General features: G+C 36.0%; 1 protein-coding gene across 1 annotated transcript; it reads left to right on the top strand.

The window, feature by feature from the left end:
- The first annotated feature begins 2,416 nt into the window (after positions 1–2,416).
- On the top strand, positions 2,417–5,966 carry LOC120626584. Its single transcript, XM_039894137.1, has 2 exons — positions 2,417–3,116; positions 5,827–5,966. The coding sequence occupies exons 1-2, from the start codon at positions 2,538–2,540 to the stop codon at positions 5,839–5,841; spliced, it is 594 nt and encodes a 197-aa protein (XP_039750071.1). The 5' UTR covers positions 2,417–2,537; the 3' UTR covers positions 5,842–5,966.
- The last annotated feature ends 11,316 nt before the right edge of the window (positions 5,967–17,282 follow it).

The following is a 17,282-nucleotide window of genomic DNA, read 5'->3' as shown; positions in this document are numbered from 1 at the left end:
TATAAAGTATATTTTTTTGTATTTACATTAGTTAGAAATTGTCTCTCTACCGATAATTCCATTGATTAATAATGTTCTTTTCTGAATTAAGTATTTATCACTGAAGCTTGTGTCTTAATTAAAGCGCTTTTGTGGTGTACGTATTTCATGCTGTTAAAATACTCACACTTTAACTTCGTACCACTTACTGAAGATAAGGCTCTCATTTACAAAGAGGATACTGCAAAACTTTGCAGGATGCCGTCTGCCTTTTCCTCAAATAAAATTTCTGTTTAATTTAAGGAAACTTGGTGAGCTGTTTACTCGAGATAAACAAAATTCAACGGAATTGTTATTGAAATGTTTGTCCTAGTTTGACCAGCAGATTATTATGTAAAGCAACGTCTCGACGTATTACTCAAAAAAAGATTATGTTATATATTATTCTTGCCATAGGACATAGTATATAACTACTTTCTATGATTGTTAAAGGCGTACATAGCAAGATTTAATTAATCACCTTTTTAACCGACTTAAAAAAGGTGTAGGTTCTCAATTTGACTGTATGTTTTTAAGCTATTGCAAAACTTTTATCGCGGGCTTTGAGCGCGGCGACCGTATCAAGTATTCCGTAACGAAAATAAAACCTAACACCCGCCACTCCACATACCATGTAACTCGGCCAAGCGTGCGCGTCAAACGCCAGGACCGGAGCCGGGCCACTGTGCCTAGAGTGTCGGGCCTCAAGGTAAGGGGTACTAAGGTTTTCGCATACCCTTAACATGAATCCGCTTTATGGCGCCTTTTTTTTATAAAATTAGCGTATAAACTATACATAATTAAAAAGTAGATAATATTTCCAATGCACTATTATAACGAAATTAGTCTTATATCATGTATATATAATAAAAATAGAGATTCAAGTCCATACCTATTGTTTCTTCTACCTAGTACGCCATCATTATTGTCACTTTACACATTCAAAATGATAATAAAACACGTTTGTTTTATTCACAATAATTAGAAATAAATCACTCATCACTTGATACAAAATTCACTACTGTACTTCATTAAAACTAGGTACTACACATAACTAACGATGTATCACTAACCCACGCAATACCAATATATTTTGACGTAACGTGGACAAAAAGATGTATTACTTATTTATATAGAAAATAGTATATTCTGTTTTTTTATATGCGATGAAATAATATCTAATGTGTAACGAGTGCGTAGCGTGAGACGAGGAGAGGAGAGGAGAGGAGGTGGGGAACGAGGGGGAGCTGCGGGCGGAACAATAATATGGCGGCAGACGCGCGCGCGGCGGAGAGAGAGTTGGTTGAGTTTTAGTTTTTGTGGTGATTAAGTAACCGTGTATCACAATTTTGGATAACATAAAATAAAAGTGATTGTTGATTGTGTGCTACATAAACTCTTTTATTTGTTCCCGGCTATTAAGTAACAGTCAGAAGCGGGACGAATAAGGCCACAAAAATCTTATGATGAAGCGGAAGCAGCGCGGAATGTATGTGAGGTCGAAGAGGATGCGGAGATCAGAAAAAGATTGTGAGGATACCGATTTGTATCAAAACTCTGATGTAAGTACCGGTGAAAATTTTGTTACCATTTCACAAACTGATTTGAAGGTTATGATTGATAAACACGTTAGTGAAGCCGTGAAATCAGTTTTACTTGAGGGTAGTCCAGAAAAATTCTCGAAAAAAATCATAAATACTGCCAAATTAGTGCCTGACTTTGACCTTGAAAATCGTGATATGAATGTGAAAAACTGGATTCGCAAAATCGATCAACTGGGCGAGATCTATCAGTGGAGTGATGAAATAAAGTCATTTAACTTGCAATCGAAATTGCAGGGGCAGGCACGTACTTGGTATAACCGGTTAGAATCATATGATTACACTTGGGAAGAATGGAAATCGATGTTATTAAAGGCTTTTCCGCGATACCATGATTATGCAACCTTACTAGAGGAGTTGATGTCTAGGAAAAAAATATCAAATGAGACCATGACGAAATATTTTCAAGAAAAGTTAGCCATGTGCTATAGATGCCAGCTTAGCGACCAAGCAGCGGTATCATGCATAATACGGGGCCTACCAAGCGAGCTACAAGCAAACGCACAAGCTTTTCAGTGCGATAGCCCTGACGAATTATACGAGGGTTTTTTATCGGCATTTGACCATTATCAGACTACATCAGTTACTCGAGCTATTCACTCAAAGTCTCTTAATTCTACAAGATTCGAGATAGCCTGTGGTTCCAGCCCCGAGGACAGCAGTGTGCGAAAGCCTCCTGTTTGTTTCCGATGTAATGAGACCGGCCACGTGGCTCCGAACTGTGTGCAGCCGGACAAGCGCAAATGTTATCGGTGCGGGAGGGTTGGACACGTGGCTAATTCCTGTACGTTTTTACAAGGAGGAAGCACGGATCAAGCTAAGAAGGTACAGATTTTATCTAATTTTAATGATACCTACAAAAAAACAGCGAAAGTTAACAATACATATGTAAAAGCATATATAGATACAGGCAGTGAAATGAATGTAATAGCAAATACGGCAGCGCTAGCTATCGGCCTAAAAATCATGCCAAGTAATGTGATATTGAAAGGATTTGCTGGAAATGGTGTTCAAGCTCTGGGCACTGTCGAATTTACTCTTTATGTGGACAACGTGCAGATACGCACTACAGCTGTAACGACGGACACTGACCTAGGAGAAGTCGTTTTAATTATTGGCCAGCCTGTTATAAATGATGAAATAATATCCTTTACCGTTACACGATGTGGAGCTGAACTTAATATGGCACCAAATAACCAGCTTAATTCTATAGATGTTATCGAAGAAGCGAACTACTATAAGGTACAGGTGGAAGCTGACACAGAGGTTCCAGTGGGAGACAGCTTGGTGAAAGTCAAGGTGGTAGGAGCACCACCAGGAGAACTGTGTTCAAAACAACGTCAGCATAGCTTGGGAGCGGCGCACTACGCAATAGCTAGTTCGATTCTCCAGGGAGGCGCTGGTTACCTGAGAGTCTGCAACATCGGTGAGGTGCCACTTCGATTTAAGAAAGAAGACACCATCACTCGTGCCGAGCTATGTACAGGTATAGTAGGGGTAAGTGCAAATCTATTGGTTACGAGGAGAGGAGAGTTAGATAAACAAGTTCCATTGGAAGTAGGTGGGGTGTCACTTGATTAAATAGATGTTGGGGATATAAGTAAAAATGAGAAACGTGACTTTATAAATTTATTAGAATCTTATTCAGATTGTTTCGCCAATTCGCATAGGGATATAGGTGAGACTGATTTAGGGGAAATGCATATTAAACTTACAACTGACAAACCAGTAAATAGGAAACCTTATAGACTAGCACATGCAGAGAGGGAAGTAGTGACCGGCAAAATCGATGAAATGCTGGAAAGTAATATAATTCGAGAATCCACATCGGAGTACGCATCGCCTATAATATTAGTCCGGAAGAAAAATGGGGATTATCGTCTGTGCGTCGATTATAGGGCTCTTAATGCCGTAACGGTGAAAGAAATGTTTCCGTTGCCGCATATTGACGACCAGTTGTCTAAGTTGGCGGGGAAAAGAGTGTTCACAAGTTTAGATTTATTCGCCGGGTATCATAATATTAAAATTCATCCGAATTCGGTGGGTAAGACGGCATTCGTCACACCAGACGGCCACTTCGAGTATTTAAGGGTTCCGTTTGGTCTGGCGAATGCACCATCGGTCTTTATGCGGGTAATACAAAAATTAGTAAAGATGATAGGTAGTGATGAAGTAGTAGCGTTCATGGATGATATTTTGCTGTCTAGAGAAGCGGTTGCTAAATTCAAGACTCCGTCCAATCTACATGAATTACGTCAGTTTTTAGGTCTTTGCAGCTATTTCCGTAAGTACATTGCCAATTTCGCTACAATCGCAAGACCTTTGACAAATCTTACGAAGAAGAATGTCGAATGGGTCTGGAGCGAAGAACAAGCTAATAATTTCGTGGTACTTAAAACTAAGCTCTGCTCTCGGCCCGTTCTTGCATTGTTTGATCCCTCCTTACCTTGTGAGATACATACTGATGCTAGTAAACTGGGGTTAGCCGGTATTTTGATGCAAGTACAGGAAAATAGTCAATTAAAACCCGTGTTCTACTATAGTAGGGTAACATCTCGTGAAGAATCCATGTACCACAGTTACGAGTTAGAAACTTTAGCTGTAGTAGAGTCTCTCAAACGCTTTAGGGTATACGTGCTAGGTAAAACTATTAAAATCGTAACTGACTGTACGGCAGTTCGTTATACGCTAGAGAAAAAAGATTTGATCCCTAGAATAGCACGGTGGTGGTTGATGATACAAGAGTTCGATATCCAAATTGAATATCGTGCTGGCGACAAAATGAAGCACGTTGACGCGTTAAGTCGAACTCCAAACAATAACCCGTACGCGAGATAGGTGAAATAAACGATATTACTGAAAGTAGACATGTCAATGTCAGATTGATAAATAGTGACGATTGGTTTTTAACTGTACAAATTCAGGATGATAAATTAAAGAACATTATTAGTCAATTAACAGGGGCAAACGCGTGTAGTGATATTTTAAATAATTACGTAATTAAAAATAACAGGCTCTATCGGAAAACATTGCTCGGTGAAAAGTTAGCAGTACCATCTTTTGCTAGGTGGAAGTTGATGCAAAAGTTCCACGATCAGATCGGCCTCGTCGGACTTAAGCGCTGTAACGAGGTAATAAAAGCGGATTATTGGTTTCCCAAAATGACACGATTCATAAAGAAATATGTTAGTTCGTGTATGGAGTGTGCGTATGGCAAGGGCGATTATGGGAAACCCTCAGGCGAATTACACCCCATTGCAAAGCCAAACCTACCCATGGATACAGTGCATATAGACCACTTAGGACCATTCAGTAGAACCAGGAAGGGGTATCAGTACATATTGATGTTAAACGATGCTTTTTCAAAGTTTTTAATTGCAAGACCTACTAAAACAGTTAATTCAGTGGAGACTTTAGAAGTCCTAAGGGATGTTCTAAGCTTGTTTGGTTACCCTAAAAGAATAGTTTCTGATAGGAATTTAGCCTTCACTAGTAGGATATTCAGGGAGTTTACTCAAAAACACCTCATTCATCACACCTTAAATGCAATCGCTTGCCCAAGGGCGAATGGGCAAGTAGAGCGCTGTAACCGGACTTTATTGGATGCATTACGTACTCGTAGTTTAGACCCTAATATGTGGACAGAGTGCTTACCAGATGTAATATGGGGCATTAATAATACAGTCAGTGAATCTACAGGTTTCCATCCCTATGAACTTATATTCACTCACAAGGGTAGGTTGCTTCCCAACCTAGAAGCTAGTGTAGATGATATGCCAGTTACCGAGAAGAGGAAAATTGCCTCAAATAGGTTACGTCAGAGGGCTGTCATAATGAAACGGCAATATGATAAACGTCACAAGCCGGAAAAAAAGTTTTCTAAGGGGGACTTGGTCTTGTGGAAGCAATCTGCTACAGGCGGGGAAGCTAAATGTGTGAACAATAAGTTAAGGGATTTGTATTCAGGGCCTTATATAATTAAAAGAGTGCTTGACAATGGAAGGTATGAGATTAGGAGCATTAAGGGAATGCGTGGCTATAAAAAGTTTACAGGCATAGTTCCAGCAGATTCCTTGCGGCCTTACCGTAGTGCTCCTAATTTAAGTGATAGCAGTAGTGATGAGGAAATCGTAACCCGAGATGACTTGATCGATTTATTAGAGAGCTAAGGTGTGTTTCTGCGTCAATTGCGGCGCAATTGTTACAGGATGGCCGACTGTAACGAGTGCGTAGCGTGAGACGAGGAGAGGAGAGGAGAGGAGGTGGGGAACGAGGGGGAGCTGCGGGCGGAACAATAATATGGCGGCAGACGCGCGCGCGGCGGAGAGAGAGTTGGTTGAGTTTTAGTTTTTGTTGTGATTAAGTAACCGTGTATCACAATTTTCAAAATCACAATTCTTATACTTTAAACCTTCAAAAAAAAATTTTTTTGTCACGTCAACACGTCTATCTCTATGTAATTTAAAATCAACTAATATTTTCTCAACATTTATAATTTCTACTTACAGCAGCCGTTTGGACAGTAGATTGTTTCTAGTGATAAAAACAAAAATAATTAAAAAAAACCCTTCAAAATATAAATAGATCTGGAAAGGTCCATTCTCAAACAAAACGAAGGCAGAACCGCTGTCATATACCATTACCATTCTCATTATTTATGTTGTTTGTGGCAAAACGCTGCGTTTTACACACGAATCTATAGTATTATGAGTAACGAAAGAAGTGTGTCTTTGCGTTGGTTTATTTGCTGTCAAAAATGAATCTATATTAGTGTTAGGAATCTATCTTAGGTATAGTGACTTTTTTATAGATGTCATATCTATCCTAGTTATCGTCACTTACTATCAGGTGTAATTGCACATGCCTCTTGACGGAATTCGTCACAAAGATCATCGTTTAAATTTGGCATATCAGAGCCAACTATTTAACTGCAGATTGTGAGTGAGTCAGTAAGTGAATGGTATTTTAAGAATTCCCAAACATATTAGATGAAATTATTATGTTTTGTTAGTAGTCAGTGATCAGTCTAAAAAAATATGCTTGAAATTAAAAATGTGCTTTGAGTTTAAGCAAAGAATTTTCTAGCTTAGCTGCCTTGTTAGCCTAGGGATTCAGATGTCCCGGGCGACGAATTGGAATACCTTGGGGTTTTAGTTGGTAATATTCCGACATAACCACTGACCCGGTTATTATTATGTGAAAACAATAGTAAAAGTCATAGCTGTGGCTCTATGCTTTCTAAAACCTATCTCATGAGAGAGAAGGCCCGGTGTGGATGATTAAGAACGCTGTAACTACACTAACACTTACATAATATCCACAATTTATATCTATATTACTTATAATAAAACAATAACTGGAAGATTTCTCTACATATAATATATTTTGAAAACTTTGCCCAGGGTATGATTTATAATCGATAATGAGTCCAAAACAGATTTTTATTTCATTATTGTGTCTGTTTGCCTGTATGTCTGTCCGGGCATCACGTGAAAACTACTGAACGGATTTAAATACAATTTGGTAAAGTGGTAGGTGTTATTCCGGGCCAACTTTATATATAGGCCACTTTTTATCCCGATAAACAATAATTTTCCTAAATATTATCTGGATATATTAGATGGATGTATGTGTGTATGTATGTATGTATGTATGTATGTGTGTATCAACTAAAATAAGAACAAGTTACTACGTCAAAAAATTTACATATTTTAAAATAAAATCCTCCGTCGCGTCTGTCTGTCTGTCTGGGCGCGAAAAACTGAGAAACTTCCAAACGGAGTTTCATACGGTTTTCACTAAGGAACAGAGAGACTCATGCGAAAGGTTTAAATGTATTTTATTAGGGGGTTCTGTAAATTGGCGGAAATATAACGATGTTTGTTAAAGATGTCATACCGACATAAAGCTTATCTGGCGTACGCCGCGCAAATGATTGATAATACATAAAAATTATGTACTACTTGTTTAAAGTAATCATTATTACCTACAAAAAAGTCCGAAAGGCTATATGTCTAACCGTTAAGTCACAATAACCGCTTTATGTTATAAACTGTCAATCAAAACACGGGTACTATCTAAAGGATTAAGATACATTCGTATCATAATCCTTATCCAAATAAATATTTTTATAATTAAAATTGATTATTAGGTACAACTACAAATTCCTCTTTAAATTATTCAAATTGGACCTTTAATTTATATATATATTCTAAACGATAGGTCTTTTCAATTTAGTTTAATAACCATTATAAAACTAAAACAGAAAGATACCTACCCAAGTAAAACACAAAAATAGAGCTTTCAACCGTCAACATTTAATTTTCTGAAGGAGCCGAGATGATTCAACACTTTTGTGCTACACGAGTAACAAGACAAACTAATTTTCCCGACTTGTTAGGAATGGAGGAATGGAACAACGTAAAGAGGTCAAGGTAACAAAGTTATGGGACACGGTATTCTGAAAATTAGTTGGTTGGTTTATGTTTTATAACCAACATGAATACTGACGTAGCTAAGAATGTAAGTAGTACCTACATGTGAATAAATATAAAATGTTTATAATAATTGATGGACGCTAACTGCTTCATATTTAATAGATTATCTTCAGTGGTTAGTTCACGTGGTCCCGAGTTCCATCGAAAGGTTGTTAGGATGAGATGTTGTTAGGTATTTGATTTTTCTGTTAAATACTCTCAGTACCAATCTGGAGTTTGGATATTGCTATCCACTCCCGTACCGTCGGTCCCAGTTCTGAAAAAAATCTTTATTGCCCACCAACATGCTTAGGAACCGCATGTTTGGCCAAAGCTCTAATTCTCTCTTGCAAGTGAAAGCAAGTTTGTGCTTATCAGTGGGATGTTTATAGTCTGCTGATGATGCACAGTGCCTATAGCGATATTAATTTGCGGCTCATTTCATATAGATGCGCCTGCATCTGACAGCGAGCGCGAAGCTTTAATTAATTATCAAACATTATAAATTATTTATACGCAATATACAATCATACATAAATTACTTAAATTAGAGGTAACTCAGATAAATAATTCGCCTGATTGCATTACTAAATACCTGGCTAAGGTTTTTTTGTAAATTTTACCGCTAATAGCTAGTCAGTCAATTTTCTTATTATCTATATACAGGATGTGTTATTATAAAAAGGATTTCAATGAAGCCCGTGAGCAATAAATGTAAACTTTAGGAAGTAGGAAGAAAAAGTTAAAATAGGAAGAAAAACAACGGCTTACTTTAGTACAACACACATTAATCCAATCATTCAAAAGTCCATGGTACGTCAAAAACAGATATCACAATGTTTGTTTGTTTGTATTTTTGACTTAAAAGAAATTTAAGTCGGAATGCGTCTTTAAAGAAATTTTACTGGTAAAAACTTACTTGCAAAAAAAATATTTGGCTAAGTAAAAAATCACACATTTGATATGAATGATTAACTAATATGAATGATTGAAAGGTTCAAATCCGTACAACGACACGTAACCTATCTATGATTGAGTGCTTTATCAAACTGGAGTGAAATACTGCCTCATATTTTTGCGATTACTGGAGTTTGGCAAATTCAATACATCTACGAAGTTTTTATTGACATACAAGTGTAGTATTTCATGTCAAAATATGTCCCTACGATTTATTTTCAAAGCAAGCGTGATCAGTTTACTTATATTTTTTTACAAAATAAAACCCACACACAAAGCATAATTTTTTACGCATTCGTTAAATAAACTGCCAAGTGTTGGTAAACCTAAAACTAAACCTAAACCCAAACGGGAGATGGAAAGAGCTATACTTACTCTCTACGTGATTAAACCAGAAATGAAGAGATCTGAGAAACAAAGCTTGGGGAACACCTATGGACACTTCAACGTGGTCGAAAAGTGATCCTGCAACGTTAATCGCAACGATGATCACAACTAGGTCGACATCAAACGAGACTGAATACACGTGACATGAGACAGTGAAATTTGAAACTGCCAACAAAAGAGTTTTTCTAGCATTCAACCGTTGATTGTCTGGTCATAATGATGATGCACATGGGTTACTCTGTACTTGGGAAATCTATACCTCAGGGAGTGAAATTAGTATATGTTCGAAATTCACTTTGGTCCATCGAAACCGGTCCGTGGGTTTGGGCTTCGCCCTTAAAACTAGTAAAATGGGAGTTTCTTTTAAAAATGCATTACAATCTTCTGTTAGCTTAATAGTTTAATAAAATGCCTTTTATTCTAATATACATTAGAATATTTGAACAAAAATATCTTGAATATGCAATTTTTTCATTGTATAATTCATACCTACTTACCTATCAAAAATTGGAAAGAAAGGTAGACCAAGTCACCGGCATCCGCTAATCAATACTAAAATTTAAAATTTCAGCCCGTATCTATTTCCAGAAAATGCTATTTAAATCGTATACAAGCTCATGACAAATTTAATGCCATCCATTATTAATTCATCATGATTCCGCTGAGGCCGTCCTTGACACGGCGCAGTAGTCTTGTACTCTCAAGGTATAATTCCATGCTGCGCTGTTTTATTAAATAGTAAGAAAATTCTTAACGAATGACTTTAATAACATTTAATTGTATATATTTATGGTATAAGACTACACAGCTAGAACATACATTATATTCAGATTTTTATTAAAATAAGTCACTTATACCTCAGGTACTGAATACTGATTATTGCTTTACCCGAATGTCACTTGGGCAAAACCGAGCCAAGTTTAGCTTACCTACTTGACGGACTGAGTCAAGATTGATTGATCCAAAAAAGTGTTCTTTGTATCACTATATTATTTATTCACAGCATAGCGCAAGCAAAATGCTAAAAAAGTTATTTTGATATAGTAATAACAGATGCCTGGAGGCCATGTCCTAAAGTGTAGCGGTATGATTTGACACGAGCTAAGTTAAATTAGGTTAGAAAATATTTTTATTCTTTTATTTTAAACAATAAAAGGGTCAAATAAACAACTAGCCAAATAGAAAACAAGTACGTTGGGTACACAACAATATAAAATGTTTTAAAATGATCATAATATCCAAATGTTGGTGATTACGTAACATTTTAAAAAGATGCGGTGTTGGGAAAAATATTCGGTTGGCAGTAAATTCTCTCCGATAAAATATTCGCGTCACATTCGCACGCAAATTCGAGCGATCAGCCGACTGTGAAATAATGCAAACACGATAAAGTTATGACATCTGCAGGGATCGGTGTCAGTTGTATCATTTATTTTATTTAATGCAATTTTACCTCAATAGCAAACATTTTTAAATCCAGAAAATAGGTGGAAAATAAATTAAAATATTTATCCAAACACCAGCTTATATCATTACGTACCTTATTACGCAGCGCATTTGACAGATCTGCCCTTTGCAAAGTCTGCCAAAGCACCTACATTAATAAGTCGCAAGTATTCTCGTAAAAACACGTGTTTCGCAAAGCGATTGACAGTAAGAAACTGTAAAAAAAAGTAAAACATTTTAAATATGGCAGGCTGTTATTCAAGAAAACTAGTTGATCATATAATGGAAAACTGTGTACCTATAAAATTTTAAATAACAATATATAATATTTTGTTTATACAACGAATTAATCGAATCATCAAACTGATTCTCACGTAAACGTTGTAAATAAAAGGTTAATTTGAATAGGGTCTATAGAATTTAATAAATAAGTACGACAGAAATGCTGATGCAATTCCCATTCAAAGAGTCTGAGACTCGAATCCAGGCAGCGATCGCGGCTACGAATGAGTGAAATATAATTTCCAGGTAGCTACCATTATTTTCTACGGAATAAATTATGAGGACTTTACCAAAGAATACCTTTTAGCTTTATAGTTGTTTTTATGTTATTTTTTTTTATTTTGGTATCAAATTTTGTAGCGAGAATTTTTATTCTGAATACATATCTTAATGCATTACTACTGCTCTGCATAAAAGGACTGCCTAAACTTATGTTCACTTAAGTGAGAAAATGGTTGGCGACGGAACATATACTCAAATAGTACATAATTATACTGCAAAAAATCTACAACGGTAAATTAAAACATCGTGCGAAAACCTGCGTGCCCGAGAGTTTTTAATAATTTTCTCATAGGCGTGTGTAGTCCACCAATCCGCACTGGGCCAGCGAGGTGGACTAAGTCCGAAACCCTTTCATTGTGGGAGGAGACTCGTGCCCTATAGTGGGCTGGTAAAGGATTGATATGACGATGATGTTGATGCAGTGATTATCTCGATGCCAATATTTTCAAATAAAAATATGCTCAAATAAACACAATCGATCTCATAATTTTTTTAAATATTTAGCAAATAAATAAACAAATAAGTATAAGTGAGAAAGTGTTCCTTTAAGGCTTTTCGTATGCTCTATTCTCTAAATTTAACAAGCAATACATTCGCATCTGCCGAAAGGTACATATTTAATAAGAAAGTTGCTGACCTATATAGCAAAGCTTTTCTCATTCTATCTTTTAGCAACAATTCTAAACTACCTTGGATAATGCTTGCAGCAAAAAAGTTCTTCAAGGATTCTCTTTTTAAAAATTAAGTTTTTATCTGCTAAGGAAATTCTTAAGGGCCTTTCATAACTACAGCAGTAAAATAGATGAACGTAAAATTGGCGTTCTACAGAGATGGCCCGAAGGGGTTTAATCAAAAACTTGCGTCAAATTGTTTAATCTATATACTTATAATAAAACTGAAACGGGTTCAATTCTGTTCATTGAAGATATTTGACGTGGGCAGGCTCTCAGGTTTGAGGTTTCATTCCCAGAACTGGAAATTGTGCTATAAACATAATTGTTTTTCAGAGATTGGTATTTATTTATAAGTATTTATGTATATCAATCGTAAAATATTCAAAAGTAATCTTAGCACCCTTTACATAAGCTACGCTTACATTGGGACTAGATGGCGATGTGGCTATGGTCGAAATATATTTATTTATTATTTATTGATGAAAAACATTTTTGGAGGCCACTCTAAAGTCGAATCTGAAGCCAAAACTGTAAGTTGTTTCGTTTTTGTTTGTCTGTCTGTATCATGGCCGCGCATATTGTGAAATTTCTCTATGAATTCAAATAAAACTTTGCACGATTTAAGTTCATACTACGAGGTAGGGCATAGGATATTTTCTATCCCAAAATTCAGCTCAGTGCCTTTGGAATGAAATCTTTACCCCACTGGTAAAGATTTCACCGTAACTCAAACTTTAACCGATTCGAATAATTATTTTTATACTAGATAGATAATAGTAACAGTTAAGTTTCGTTTAAATTTCGTGTAGATCTAATGAAAATGATTGGAGATAGAGGACGGCACTCCTCAGCGGACAGCAGAAAACCCCTCAATAAGGCTAAAAAATACTGAATACATATTGATGAGGACTTCAGTACTAGACTAAATAAAAAAAGTTAGAAATTATCTTTTTAACCTTAAGCACACGAATCAACTAACATTTCGATTCTTCCTTTACTATTCTTTGTTAGTGATAGGAGGATGATACTGATGAATACCAAAAATTCTTTCAAACTTCTAAAGACGGGCACCCATACATTTACTAGGACAGTGAATAAAATTATGAAAAAAAAAATCCAATCATCACCGTTATGTATAGATTTATTGTAGGTACATGGAATTTTTAAGATTTCCGACAACCTTATTTAAAAACTAGCAGACCCGTGCAACTTCGTCTGCAAATGAGTCAACTTAAAAAAATAGTAGTATGTTGTCGCGAACTGTTTCTTACAACTTTAAAGAAACATTACCGACAATTCCAATATACTTACTACATAATTCCGTCGTTTGGCGTAACGTTTACCGTTCATCGGAAACACTTACAAAGGATATTTTTTTCAGTTTTTGCAACATTTCTAATTAATGATAATAGCCATTGGTCGTAGCGTGATGTTATACAGCCTTAATTGGTACTACCAACCCAAAAAAAAAAACAAAATCTAGAGAACATTTTCTGAGATTAGCGCGTTCAGCCAAACAAACCCAAAAGTTGTATAATATTGTACAACTATGCCTATCCAAAAAACCAGGTCAATCTAAAAAACGCTGCACGGATTTTGAAAGGCATATGCGGAAAAAATCTACTATCCTGTAGAAGCTATTTGCTTTTCCGTGATAAAAAGCCTATGAGCTATTACAGGCTATGTTGTATGTCTCTGCCAAATCGTTTCAATCGTTGTGGCGTTAAAGCGTAACAAACATCCATTAATCCATCCATCCATCTATGTATCCATCCTCACAAACTTTCGCATTTATAATATTAGTAGGATGATACGTATGCATTCAATCGTTGTCCCATATGCCTTGCGACTGGCATCTGTGAAGAGTTATGCCTTTATCTCCGACAATATTTATAAATCATAATAAAAGACATTAGACAATATATGCTTGATAGTATACACTTTAAACTAAAAAAATAATTATTAATGGGTTCAAATTTAGCGGAGCTATGAAGTAAAATAGATAAAAAAAATTATCCCGTTTCCCGGAGGAAACTTATTGTTTATCGGGATAAAAAGTATCCTATATGTTGACCCGGAATATCAGCTACCATTATATCAAATTTTATTTAAATCCGTTCAGTAGTTTTCACGTGATGCCTGGTCAGACAGACAGACAGAACAAAAATTAAATAAAAATCTGTTTTTGACTCAGTATCGATTATAAAGCATCCCCCGATCAAAATTTTCAAAATATATTACATATACAGAGATCTTCCAGTTAAAGTTTTATTATAAGTAGGTATAGATAGATGTCGTCGAACAGACTACTCCTAAATTTTCGATATCACACATTGTCGTGACAGAGGAGGTAATTTTGTCAAGTGGGTCCTTAAACGTTCCAACGACATGAAGGAATGACAATACGTCGAATGTCGATCTATTCTTAAAAGCACACCGAAGGCTTTTATATCAGGTTGACCCCGATCGGACTATAATAAAACCTAAAGCTTAGATCTTAAGCAGTTTTCTCTTAAAACGACCAGTGATTTCTTTAATAACGTTTCTTGATTTACTTTGGAACAGGTTAATCGATTTTTAATTACGCTAGTGCCAATTGTATAATTTTTTTTAGTGCGTTTCCTGCACTTTTCAATCAACATTAATTTTATGAAAGTGCCTATTCCATTATACACACAAATCTCTAAACGAAACTAGTGCCATTCTTACCACAATATTTTTCATGAGTACACCTTAGTGACATACACACAGAAAGCATAGACATTACTGACATAGCAAAAGTTTCCACCAAATCAAAGGCTCTCTCATAGTCCACGAACGCTAAGCAAAGTTGACGGGTATACTCTTCGGTCTTCTATAACCTGCCGCAGTGTATGAAGTGGTCTATGGTACCAAAGCCCTTACGGAAACCGGCTTGTTTGGGAAGCTGAAGGTCGTCGAACCCACGAGCTAGTCGATTCGTAATGACTCTTCAAAACAGCTCGTAGATGACTCTGCAGCGAGATCGTTCTGTAATTCTTAACTAAGGTGTTGTCACCGTTCTTGGAGAACAGAACAACCTCGCTACTGTGCCATGCCCCAAAACGATGATGACAAAATTTTACATAATATATATGATAGCTTATTTCTTGGAAACGGACCTAGGAGCATACTTTTAATCAGTGAAAAAACGGGCTCCAAGTGAGAAAACTGATACACGAGGACGGAGTCGCGGGCAACAGAAAGTGTTATATACCAGGAAGCACTAACAACACTTTGTAAGTTCAAATACGTACTTAAATTAGCGTTTAATTTGTTTGCTTTGATCTTTTAAAGCTTGCAAATATTTCGTCCCTAATGTAAGTACCTACTTATAATGTCGGAGTGTAATTAAAATTCGAGTTAATTGGCTCCTCTGGTTAACATATATTTTAAGTTATCAGAGTTACGTTTGAATTATTCATAATTAATTTTACCAATAATAACATCAACTGAAGACATATTTAAATATTTGAGCATTCAAAGTTTAATGAGGGTTAAATTAGGAGTAGGTAAGTAATATCTACTTAAATAATCAATCATTATATTCATAAGATATATTCTAAAACTTTTTTGGTCACTTGGTTGGCACTGAGGTATTTTGGACGAGAAGATGTCACGGTATCCTAATCGCTGCCCATCCGAGTTGGATTCGGCGGCGGACGTCTTTCTCGAACCTATATCAGCACAAGGTCTGTCTGTTATAAATTAAATTGGTATGGGTTTTATTAATTTTTAATTCTGAAAGTATTTTGTAATTCTGAATGTAATTACTGATTTAATGTTTAAGTTTAATAAATGGATCACAAATTTCTTAATGAAACGACCGCATGGAAACAGACAGTGTCTCCCATACAAGATAGACTTACACAATTATAAAATATTGATTATGGAATAGTGCAACGGTTAAGTTTCTCTTTCTCCTCAAGAATCGGTATTCGGAACCAAACACAGTGGTAGATTCGCTAAACAGACACTCGCTAACAGGTTTGACGTTTTAAAACTGCTTATAAAGTAGGTTTACTTGAAATTAATTGATTTGTATTATTTTTTCAAAGAATAGTATAGAAAATAAATAGCTGGAAAAATATACAGGATATGAAAATAAATAGTATTAGTAAAGCTTTTTAGAGAGCTTTTTGTTCCAAAGTTAGTCCAGGGTAGATCTACCGCGATGCTATTTATTCTTTTTGAAAAACTGGTTACGTAGCACTGGTTGCGTAGGCGGCCGAATGGCTGATTTCTGCTGCCAAGCAGCATTGCTGTGTACCGGTCTGAAGGGCTTGTCGGTTTTATTACAAGCATATGAGGCTCAGATTGATATACACAGGGTGGCATTTTGTAGCACGAGTACTTTGCTGTACCCGCAAAGTGTTGTTCTGTTTATAGATTTACACCATCCATCTGCTAGGTCCGTCAATTATTACTATAGTAAAATCATGGTCGTTTGATAGGATACTATTCAGGGTAGTCATGCCGAACCATTGGCATAACAATTTTCTTTCAAAAAAAAATCTACGAATACGAGAGTCACGAGAAAAAAAAAGAAAAGCCTTGGGAATTAAAGTCTTTAAAAATAATTTACATCATCTTCGACGTCAAATTATTAATGCACCACGTTTTCCACCATTTTTGTTAGTAGTCAGTAATAATAACCGTGAACGATGGGTTAGCTTAGAATTACCGGCACTACGAACCGGATTTTTTTACCAGAAAGAGTCCGTAATTCCATTGTCGAATTTGCTAACTAATGGGCAAGGTTGGACAAACAGACGATCTGAAGCCGTTGTAAGGTGGTAACTTACAAGAACGTACTAGTTTATCAAGACCTGTCCGGCAATCCCAATAAAAGCGTTCATACTTTCTTGTGGAATGAAGCTGAAACTGAACTACTGCTGAAATATTAAATACCTTTTATAGTATTTTGATGCAGATGATTTCAGAAAATACCGAAATCTAAAAATCACTTAGTTATGAACCGCTTCGTTAGGGGAATACGGCGAATCGGTTTTTTCTAAAATGAAAATCCGCAATTATCTCAATACTGTTGACATCTCTCTCCGTAGCTATTTTTTGCCACTAATGCCCAAAATTTGTCAATCCAATCCAAATTCTCAAGATCACAGAATCTACGTACTTTT

This window comes from Pararge aegeria, chromosome 9 (assembly GCF_905163445.1).
Source record: "Pararge aegeria chromosome 9, ilParAegt1.1, whole genome shotgun sequence".
Lineage (NCBI taxonomy): Eukaryota > Metazoa > Arthropoda > Insecta > Lepidoptera > Nymphalidae > Pararge > Pararge aegeria.
Note: the sequence above shows the minus strand (reverse complement) of the source record. Positions and strands in the feature narration are given on the sequence as shown.